Source organism: Tilletiopsis washingtonensis (assembly GCF_003144115.1).
Source record: "Tilletiopsis washingtonensis strain MCA 4186 unplaced genomic scaffold FA09scaffold_14, whole genome shotgun sequence".
NCBI lineage: Eukaryota > Fungi > Basidiomycota > Exobasidiomycetes > Entylomatales > Tilletiopsis > Tilletiopsis washingtonensis.
The window spans coordinates 555,828-566,038 of record NW_020312011.1 but is presented as its reverse complement, the minus strand read 5'-3'; the positions used below and the strand labels follow the sequence as shown (position 1 = coordinate 566,038).

Here is a 10,211-nt window from a genome sequence, read left to right as displayed (position 1 = left end):
GCCATGCCTGCGCTTGCTCCCGCCTCGGCACCCGGGCCGGCCGTGGACCCCACGCGCATGACGGGCGCTTGCGGCCGTTGCTGAGCTGCATCTGCGCAGCGGCCGGGCTGCGGCTGCGCGCTGCGGCAGCGCGTCGGCAGCTTGCCAGGCATGCAGCGCAGATGCGTGCAGCGAGCGGAGCAGCGCGGCCGCAGCCACAGCGCGGCATGCCGGAGCGGCATCGGCTTGCGGTGCTTGGATGCATGCAGCGCGGGCACATGAGCACTCTGTGCGAGGCGCGAAGATGCGCCGACGCCGGACAGAGCGCGGCACGACGCGCGCGGCAGCGGGTGTACTCATGCCTGCGGGTCGCCTCCGTCTCGCTTGCTGCTCTTACGGCAGCCGCACTCCCGTGGCCGCGTCAGCGAGAGAGCGCACTCGGCATGCGAGCGTCTGACGGCTGACGGCTGCAGAAGGAGGTCATCAGGCGCAGACCGCAGAGGGCAGACGCGAGACAGCGGCGGCGGAGGCAACAGAGATGCAGCGGCGGCACAGCATCCACGAAGAGCTCGCACGGCGGAAGAACGCAAGGGCAGCCGTTTTGCTGCTGCCCTGCAAAGAGGGGTGCACTGTGGCGATCGCACTGTACGGCTCATTGCTGCTCATGGAGGGCCTCGTGCCTGAGATGCAAGCGCGCGGAACTGCCCCTGGTCCGTTGCGAGTGCCCCAACGCCGCTGAGCGGCAAGAAGGCCTGGGGGAGCAAGGGATGCGACACCTCGTGGGCCGCGATGCTGATGGCGCCGGCGACGTCGCCGAGCTGCTGCCTGCATCGTTCTGCTGCAGCCCTCTGCACGACGCCCTTGATTTGTGCTGCAGCTGCGTTGCTTCTCTTGCAGCGACGACGGCGAGGCGCCGGCATCGGAAACTTGCTGACAGCCTCAGCCCTCTCGGCGCTCGGACGACGAGCCGCGGCTGCGGCGTCCGATGGCCTGCCGCAGCTGCGCGCTGCGAGCTCTCTGCAGGTGCTGAGCGCCGCTCGAGCGGACTTGTCATCGACTGAGGCCAGCATAGATCGGCCGCACGGCTGAGCTGCGGCGCTGCGATGCTGCTCGGTGCCGTGCAAGCCACGCTCGGTGTGTCCCTTCGCGGCGTTGCACCGCTCGTCGGCACGGCGTGGCTGCGCTGGACACAACACGCCGAAGTTACGCCGCGGCATGGAAGCGCGCCGCAGCGCACAGCGCCCAGCGCCCAGCACCGACATCGGCGCTCGGCGACATGGCATCGCCGTCCGCGCCTAGCCGCAGCTCGGCGCCGGCATCCGCACGCCGGAGCCGAGTGGGCCGCTACTTCCGCCACACCGCTCGCGCGAGAGGAGCAAAAAAAGTCAAGGGCGAGGACGCGTGCCCTGGCCCCGTCGCTGCGCAGCATGCAGCCTGGCCCGGCCACAGCGCAGCCTGGCTGAGCCGAGCCTGAGCATGAATGCACCGCTCTGTCTCCCGTCACGGCAAGAACTTGGCTTCAAGCCCAGCCTGAGGCCCCAAGATGCCGTCGGGCAGCGAAAGGCGAGCGAGGTGAGAGGGCCACCTCCGTCATGCGCCGCAGATGCCCTCGCCGGTGGGCACGCCTTCTCTGAGTGCAGGCTGATCCAGAAAAGCGAGGCTGCAGCGCCCGGCACTCGCTGTGGCTTAGGCCAGGAACGTCCGACGGAAAGAGCTGCTGAATGCTCGAGGCTGCGCCCTGACGCTGCAGACCCTGCTCCCAGCAGATGCAAGTCTATCCTCTCGATGCTGCACAGGTCTTGCTGACGCAGCTGCGACAGAGCTGCCTCACGCTGCGACCGGAAATACACCACGCGAAGGGTGCTGTCGCACCACCAGCGCTGGCAGACGCAGGCACAGGTCACGCAGCACACGCATGAAGACGCCTCGGCGAGCCCGCCGATGCGCGAGCCGCGTGGTCGCCCTGCATCTCTCGCTGCAGCAGGCAGCAAAGAGCAGCGCTGCTCGGCTCCGGGTGCGGCAGAGCGGCAGGCCTCCAACGGCCGAGCCACGGACGGAGGAGCACGTCGTGTGACCACCATGTGTCGTTTGCCTTCGCAGACGGTACGGCGTCCGACGGGTGCGTGTCCGGCCCGGTTGCAAATTGCGCCCAGCGGCGAGGCGTCGAGCGTCGAGGCTTGGTGGGACCTGCAGCTGCCGCCATCGCCGCCGGCTGCGCCTGCCGTCCACAGCAAGCATGGTTGTGGTCGCGGAGCGTGGGACACACCAACGAGGCGGGCGGAGTGGCGGGGACGGCGGAGACGGCGTCCACCGCCTTCGCGCGGCAAGGGCGATCATGTCGTGTGGCGCCCATGTTGAGGCGGCGCTCGGCGTCACTTCGCTGCCAGTCTGGTGCAGCTGATGGCAGCCGCGGCATGACTATATTTTTGGGCTTGCTCGCCGTCGAGAATCAGGGAGCGGAGTGCGGGAGCTGCGAGGGCGAGAGCAGCATGGAGCGAGGCGAGCCGTCTTGCCGGAGTCTCGCCGGCAGCGTCCAGCGCGCACGGTCCTCCCTCTCCGCTCCTTCTCGTGCTTCCACGATTCGCCCGGCTCTCCCCCGCATCCTCTCCGCGTCTCTCCTGCGCCCCTGCATCCGCTGCACCCCAGAGAGCATACCCCAGAGTTCCACAAGCGCATCTCCACAACCCCACGCCGCCACACACTCGCCATGCCGCCGCAATTCGCGCCGCCGCCGAGTGCCGCCGAGCGCGCGGCGCCGCTGCGCGTGCGCATCCGCAAGGCCACGCCCGCCGACATTCCGACGATTCTCGGCTTTGTGCGTCGCCGCTGCCGTCGCCACGCTGCACTGACGCACTGACGCTTCGCTGCGCGCAGATCCGCGACCTGGCGCTGTACGAAGAGGCGCTGGAGCAGGCCAAGGCGACGCCCGAGCTGCTGCAGACCAACGTGTTCGACAAGCAGTACGCGCACTGCCTCATTGCCGAGCAGGAGGAGGACGCGCAGCCCGTCGGCATGGCGCTGTACTTCTTCAGCTTCTCGACGTGGGAGGGCAAGGTGCGTGCCGATGCGGTGCAGGAGAGGAGAGGAGAGGAGAGGTGCGCCGGCGACACGGAACGATGATGGAGCATTGGGCACGCACTGCAGCGCGCGTCGCCTGTCCACACACGGCGGCGCCTCTCGCCTGCTCACACATTGCTCTTTCCAGCCATCGCTGTATCTCGAGGACCTCTACGTCTCGCCCGCAGCGCGCAACCGCGGCGCCGGCAAGGCGCTCTTCCGCGCGCTCGGCGGCGTGGCCGAGGAGCGCGGCTGTGCGCGCATCGACTGGAGCGTGCTGACGTGGAACGCGCCGAGCATTGCGTTCTACACGCAGGTTCTCGGCGCCGACATGATGCAGCAGTGGCGCACGTGTCGCCTCGAGGGCGAGGGCATCAAGAAGCTGCAGACGCTTGGGCTGGAGGAGAAGTGACAGGTGCGTGGAGAGAAGGAAGCAATGCAAATGCAGGTCATGTCTAGATGGAGCGGCAAATCGTGATGGAGCGGATGCAGCAGCTCATCGCGCAAAGCCCCAGCGGCCACTCTGCAGCGCAGGCACAACGTGCGGCGCCGAGAGGAGGAAGCCGACGGCCAGCGGGCCGGCCAGCGTGTTCAGCACTGCGGGGCGGGATAAGGGTGAGACGTTGCAAGGGCCGGTGCGACGTGGCGCTGCAAGACGCACCGATGGCCCACACGCCGACGTTGAATGCCTCTGCGCCGCGCGCGTCGCTGCCGTCGGTACTGAGGATGCCTGCATCTGCGGCGACCACAGTCCAGGTCAGCACCTGCGCCGCCAAGTCTCGATTGCACAGCAACACTGCGCGCCGCTCACCTCGCGCATTGTTGAGGATGATGAAGCCGATCTCGCCGCGCGCCACGAGGCTGAGGCCGAGCAGCAGTGCGGCGCGCCAGTTGGCTTGCCACAGCGACGGTTCGCGCAAGCGCTCTGGTGCGGCCGGCGCTGCACTGCTGCCGCTGTCCGCACGGCGCTCGAGAGCGAGCGGGGCATCGTGTGTACGCTCAGAGGCAGGCGCAACGCGGCGCTCGAGCAGCGCGGCGGCGAAGAGCCAGACGGCGGCCAGCAGCTTGGCGAGCGCCATGAGACTGGCGTACGCCCACCCTTTCCACACGACGGCGGCGGCGAAGAGCTGGCGCAGCGGAATGGCGAAGCCGATGCTTGTGTGCGTGTTGAGAGTCAGGCGATGCACAGAGCCACACACGAGGCGGCAGCACGCAGGAGCAGGGCGTGGCACACTTACGAGGCGAAGAAGAAGGGCACCAGCAGCCGGCGCTGCACTGGCTCAAGCAGCGCCAGAGGCTCGCCAAGACGCTGCACGAAGCGCACCGAGGGCGCACTGGGCGACAGCGGATGCTGCGAGTAGACCGAGGCAAAGTGTCCGTGCACTGGGTGTGGGCGTCAGCAGTCATGTGCCCTGCGCGCCGTGCTCCTCGCCTCACAGTACGCATATCCAGCGCCGGCGCAAAAGGCGCCGAGCAAGAGCGTGCTGCCGACGGCGTGCGAGATGGCCAGCATGGCGGCGATGAGCGCGAGGTATGCCAGTGCCGCGAGGCCATGTGCATGGCGCTGCAGCAGCGCTGTGCGTCTGGCTCTTGCGGCAGTGCCGCCTTCACCGCCTTGGGCAGCCTCTCGGCGTGCGCAGACGGCCGCTAGCCGGCGCACGAGGGGCGCAGCCGCGAGGCGCAGCAGCAGCGCAAAGACGCCCAGCATGGCAAACGACGCCACGAGCGGCCGCGCGAGTGGCCATGCGGCGGCATCGGCGCCCGTGCGTGCCGGCGAGAGCTGGGCGATGAGGCCGGAAAGCACGAGGCCGAGAATGTCGTCGAGCAGCGCGGCGCCGACGAGGATGGTGCAGAGGCGCGTGTCGAGCAGCCCTTGGCGTGGCGCCGCTGGCGTGTGCTCCTCCGACGTCGCCTGGCCGGCACTGCGCTGCTTCTCACCCGCGCCGAGCGACGCATCGACGGCGGCGAGCATGGCGAACACGGTGCCGAGACTGGTGCTTGCCAGGCTGGCGCCGAGCGCAAAGGCCTGCAGCAGCGTGTAGCGCAGCGCAAAGGGCAGGAAGAGCATGCTGAGCGCAATGGGCAGCGCGACGCCCAGCAGGCCGACGAGCAGCGCCAGCGCCAGCGTGCGCGGCGCGGCGAGGAGGCCGAGGCGCGTCTCGAGGCCACCCTGCGCGAGCAGCAGCAGCAGGCCGGCGAAGCCGAGCAGCTGCGCCGCCTGCTCCAGCTCGGCGGAGAGCAGGCCGGCGAGCGGCGTGCCGAGCAGGGCGCCGAGGGCAATCTGCGCCAGCAGGCCGCAGTGCAGCGCGGCGTCGAGGAGCGCCTGCAGCACGTTGAGCAGCACGACGAAGAGCAGCAGCAGCAGCACCGCCGTCCACGCCGGCTCGGCGTACGGCAGCGACTGCGTCGTGGCCATGCTGGAGAGCGGTGTGCGCGGATTGTGAGCGCTACTGGTGTCGGCTGCGGTGCTCAGCGGCGGCGGGATATGGCGTTTGGGGTTGAGGGCGGAAGCAAAGCTGCGAGACGCGCGTGGGAGCGGCGGGAGGGCGAGGTGGAGGCGCGCAGCGTGGGAACAGCAGCGCAGCCGCGGCACCCCACTCAGACTCCAGCTTGGGCCTGCGCCGTGCGCCGTGCACTCGACTGCTGGCATGGCCGCCTGCCTCTGCACCGCATCCTCCCGCCCTCGCAGCACGCAGCACGCAGCGCACGCCGCACCGCACAGCGCTGCTGCGTCTGTCTCGCCATGCCGCCGCGCCGCGCGCCGCAGCCGGCGCCGCCGCCGTTTGCGCCCGCGCCCGAGCCCGCGGCGTTCCGCGACCTGCTCATCTTCGAGGAGCGCCTCAAGCAGAACGCCGCGCGCCTCATCCGCAGGCGCCGCAAGTACGGCGGTGAGTGTGGGCAGGCGCGCGAGCGTCAGAGAGGGACCGGGCTGCTGGTGCGTCCGAGCAGGCGCACAGGACAGAGAGACAGGGGCGCAGAGGCAGCGCAGCAGCGGCGCCAGACGCTCCAGGCGGCCGCTCGTCACAGCGCAAGCCGGCGAGGTGTGCAGCCTGCTCGTCCCTGCGCTGCGAACGGTCAGAGCGGTGCCGTCGCCGCCGCCGCCGCTGCCGCAGAATGCCAAGCGGCTGTCCACACGAGGCGTTCCAGGGCGAGACGGTGCGCTGACAGTGCCCCGTGCGACAGTGATCCTCTCCGTGCTGCTCCTACTCGTCGCCTATCTCTCCTACCGCGTCTTTCTGCTTCCACCGCCAGTGCGTCGCTGCAGACTCTAACCCTGGGCCGTGCGCAAGGGAGGCCAGACCGACTGACAGCCGTCGCTCGCAACAGGCCTTCCAGCCGCTGCACTACGCCCAGAGCGGAGGGCTGCTGTTTGCCGCGACGACGGTGTTTCTCTTCTTCGCGAGCGGCATGTATGCCGAGCGCATCGGTGCGGCGAACCGGTGAGCCGCACTCTCGGGCATCCCTGCGTCAAGCACTCTGCTGAGCCTCGCGCATCGCAGCTTCGTGCCGCAGGCCAACCGCGCTCTGCGGCCGTTCAATCTCTACCTCAACGTGCACCCCTCACTGCAGTCCTCTCTCTCGCCCTTCGCCTTTCTCTCACGCGCCAGCAGCAGCGCTGCGCCCGGCGCCACGAGCGTGCCAGCCGGCCTGGCGCCGCCAACAAACCCACGCGGCGAGCTCGTCTTTGCGTCGCGCGTCGCGGCGCCGTTCCGCGAGGGCTACGTGCGCTACCGCAATGCCTTTGAGCGCCGCCGGCGCGAGAAGCTCGACGAGAAGCGCGCACAGAGCGGCGCTGCGTGGCTCTGGAGCGGCGGCGCCGCAGCGCGCGCTCAGGCCGCCAGCGCGGCCGTCTCGACGCCGCCGATTGGCGCGGCAGACGAGAAGCGTGCAGCGCGCACAAGAACAACCAGCACTGCGGGACAGGTGGGAGCCGCGCCGCCGCGACGCTCGGGCACGGGCGACGGCACGAGGCGTGCGCGCTCGGGCACTGCTGGGAGCACGGCGTCCAAGGCCGCGTCGACGTCTTCGCGTGCCTCCTCACCCACCCGAGGACACACACGCGGCGCCGCGTCCGTCTCGTCGCTGAGCGCTGCGGGCCAAGCGCCCGCCTCGTCCTCTTCTGCGACGCCCGAGCCATCGCGCAACGACGGCGAGCAGGCAGTGCCGCCGCCGCGGCGACCGTCGCTGGGCCCTGGTCCGGCGGCTCGTGCCGCGAGTCTGGCGCTGAGCAGCGGCGCACCCGACACCGACAGCTCGGCGCCACTGCCGCCAGACGAGAGTGCTTCGCAATGAGACACGTGCATTGCCCACAGTGAGCCCACTCGAGCGACGCACAAGAGAGACAGCAGAGGAGTGTGGCATTTGGCTCCGCGCAGTGGCTGTGCGCGCGCGAGATGGGACAACTCGACGGCTGTTACATGGGTGAGAGTGGGCGGCGCGCGAGCGGACAGCATCGCGGGCTGTAGGGCCGACAGACGGCAGGGGCGCAGGGGCCCAGCGCCACGTCTACGGCGGCGGGATGGGCATAGAGTGAGGGAAGGGGGAGAGATGAGACGCCGGATCCGCGGTGTGGGATCGGCGGCGGCGGTGGAAGGCAGTGAGCGTGAGCGCGCGCAGGGGCGTGCGGCGAGATGGAGTGGACGAAGAAAGCGGAGGGAACGACAGCCCGCTTTGGAGCGTCGTAGGAGACGGAGAGGTGTCGACGCGGTGGCGCCGGCGCCGTGCTGCGCTGTGGTCGCGCGGCAGAGTCGTGGGACGAGCGTCTTGGTGAGACGTGGGAGGGCTCAGGAGAGCCAACGAGAGAGGACGGCAGCGGCGGCGAGTGGAGAAATTGTGCGCGCGCCGAGCAGGGACGAGTCATGGAACGGGTGCAATGTGGGTTTTGGCAGGGCGAAGCTTTGAATGAATGAGTGAGGGCCGCACGAGGCGGCTGCGAAGCCTGGCCTCTGCCAGCATGGAAAGCTTGTGCGCACGCCGCCTATTGCTGGGACTGCTGCTGCTGCGGCTGGCCGCCGCCACGGCCGCGGGTGCCGCCGGCGACGCTCTGGGTAAAGTCCTGGCTCTGCGGAATGATGGCCTGGTGCATGGCGCGCTGCGTCGGCGGGATGACGGGCGCGCCGTTCTGGTGCTGCTTTTGCCGCGGCGCGCCGGCGCGCTTGGCCTCCTCCTCCTCGGCGGCGTCGATGAGTGCGGGCGCCACGTACAGGCGCTTGTCGATCGTGGCGGGAATGGGCTGGATCTCGGTGCCGAGCTCCTGCTCGATGCGGTACAGGTTGAAGCGGTCCTCGTACGTGATGAGGTTGATCGCGAGGCCGAGGTGGCCGAAGCGGCCACTCCGACCGATGCGGTGCACTGGATGCATGTCAGCCGCAGTCCACACACTTCCACACTCTCACACTCACAGTACGTCTCGGCGTTCTTGGGAAAGTCGAAGTTGATGACGACGTTGACGGCCTGGATGTCGATGCCGCGCGTGAGGAGGTCGGAGCAGACGAGGTTGCGGCAGGCGCCGTTGCGGAAGTCGTGAAAGACGCGGTTGCGATGCGCCTGCAGCATCTTGGCGTGCGAGTAGAAGCACGAGTAGCCGAGCTCGGTGATCTTCTTTGCGAGCAGCTCGACGCGATTTGTCGAGTTGCAGAAGATGATGCTCTGGTTGATCTGCAGGCGCGAGAAGAGCGTGTTGAGGCAGTGCACCTTCTGCCGCTCCTCGACGAAGGCGTAGTATTGCGTGACACCGCGCAGCGTCAGCTCGTCCATGAGGTTGATCTCGTACGGCTTGACCATGTGCTTGTCCTTGAAGTCCTTGACGATGAGCGGGAACGTGGCCGAGAAGAGCATCACCTGCCGTTCCCGCGGCAGCAGGCCGAGCAGCTGCTCCATGACGGGCGTGAACTCGGGCGAGAGGAGCTTGTCCGCCTCGTCCCTGAGCAGCATGTCAGCGCCAGGTGGACCTCGAACGGCGCCACTGCTGTACACTCACATGACGAATGTCCCGCACTGGCTCAGGTCCGCAATGCCCTTGCTCGCCAGGTCGAGCACGCGTCCCGGCGTGCCGACGAGCACGTGCACCGTCTGGCTCAGGCGCAGAATGTCGTCGCGCAGCGTCGTGCCGCCGGTGGTGACCATGATCTGGATGCCCATATGCTTGCCGAGCGTCTTGGCCACCTGGCTCGTCTGCAGCGCCAGCTCGCGCGTGGGCACGAGCAGCACGGCCTGGATGGCGGTGCGCTCGGGACGCAGGCGCTCGAGCGTGGGGATGATGTAGGCGGCCGTCTTGCCCGTGCCGTTCTTGGCGCGCGCCAGAATGTCGCGGCCCGTCAGCGCAATGGGAATCGCCTCCTCCTGGATCGGCGACGGCCGCTCGAAGCCGGCCTCGAAGATGCCCATGAGCAGCGAACGCTTGAGGAAGTAGTCCTCAAAGTCGTTGCCCTTTGTCGCCAGCACGTCGTCCGTCTGTGGCCGCGCATCCTTCTCGACGCGCGCCGCAATCTCGGCGCGCCAGTTGGCGTCGGACGCCGTGGAGGAGGCCATCAGAGGGGGTCAGGCAGAGTCGTGCGGTCAGAGGTGAGGGTAGGCGTGACGCGAGCAGCCGGGAATGATGATACAGCCGAGAGAGTGACGCAAGGTGCAGAGACGAAAGGCAGCGAAGAGAGGTGCGGCAGCGCAGGCGGCAGCGAAGAGAGGTGCGGCGGCGCAGGCGGCAGCGAGACGAGGCGGCTGTGCGGCGTAGACGGTGGCTGATACAGTGGCACAGCGGACGGGCAGAGCGCGGCGAGCGAGAGGCGGGCGGGCGCGCGGCGGTCCGTGCGGACGAAGAGTGCAGAAGGCGCGGGCGGTGTGCGCAGGTGCAGGCGTGTGAGACGGGCGCGCAGGCGAGCAGAGGTGTGGGTGCGTGTGCGTGGCGGAGAGCGATGTGCAGGAGCGCCGCTGAGAGTGGAGGTGAGGTGCGATGGCGCGAAGGAAGAAGGAGTCGGGGCGAGAGGACAAGCGTGTGGCAGGCGCGAAAGGCGCGGCGACGGCGCCTCGCTGGCGCCCCGCCGCGCGTGCCGCCGTCGCGCTCGCCCCGCTCCCAGCTGTTCCCATCCGCTAGCTCGGGAGCACTCGCCCTCCCCTCCCGATCCCGCTGCGGCGCAGAGCTGCCTCCATCGGCGCCGTACATAGCATGCATTCCACCA

The 10,211-nt window shown here is 69.1% G+C and overlaps 4 protein-coding genes across 4 annotated transcripts; 2 read left to right on the top strand and 2 right to left on the bottom strand.

Moving 5' to 3' along the window:
- Positions 1–2,707: 2,707 nt before the first annotated feature.
- On the top strand, positions 2,708–3,421 carry FA09DRAFT_291745 (acyl-CoA N-acyltransferase; the record flags this gene model as incomplete). The annotated part of the gene is made up of 3 exons (XM_025739988.1): positions 2,708–2,794; positions 2,854–3,033; positions 3,185–3,421. Coding segments are annotated over 3 exons (504 nt in total), but the record flags the coding sequence as incomplete, so codon positions are not given.
- FA09DRAFT_64802 (hypothetical protein) lies at positions 3,317–5,544 on the bottom strand. Its single transcript, XM_025745764.1, has 3 exons — positions 4,474–5,544; positions 4,275–4,419; positions 3,317–4,191 (listed from the first exon to the last, which is right to left on the bottom strand). The coding sequence occupies exons 1-3, from the start codon at positions 5,450–5,452 to the stop codon at positions 3,492–3,494; spliced, it is 1,824 nt and encodes a 607-aa protein (XP_025597483.1). The 5' UTR covers positions 5,453–5,544; the 3' UTR covers positions 3,317–3,491.
- Positions 5,545–5,779: 235 nt separating this feature from the next.
- On the top strand, positions 5,780–7,329 carry FA09DRAFT_361479 (hypothetical protein; the record flags this gene model as incomplete). Its single annotated transcript, XM_025745361.1, has 4 exons — positions 5,780–5,924; positions 6,220–6,287; positions 6,364–6,476; positions 6,537–7,329. 4 exons carry the CDS (start codon positions 5,780–5,782, stop codon positions 7,327–7,329), a joined length of 1,119 nt encoding a protein of 372 aa, XP_025597482.1.
- Positions 7,330–8,014: 685 nt separating this feature from the next.
- Positions 8,015–9,567, bottom strand: FA09DRAFT_299054 (putative ATP-dependent RNA helicase DHH1; the record flags this gene model as incomplete). Its single annotated transcript, XM_025740269.1, has 3 exons — positions 8,015–8,388; positions 8,439–8,959; positions 9,017–9,567. 3 exons carry the CDS (start codon positions 9,565–9,567, stop codon positions 8,015–8,017), a joined length of 1,446 nt encoding a protein of 481 aa, XP_025597481.1.
- Between the last annotated feature and the right edge of the window lie 644 nt (positions 9,568–10,211).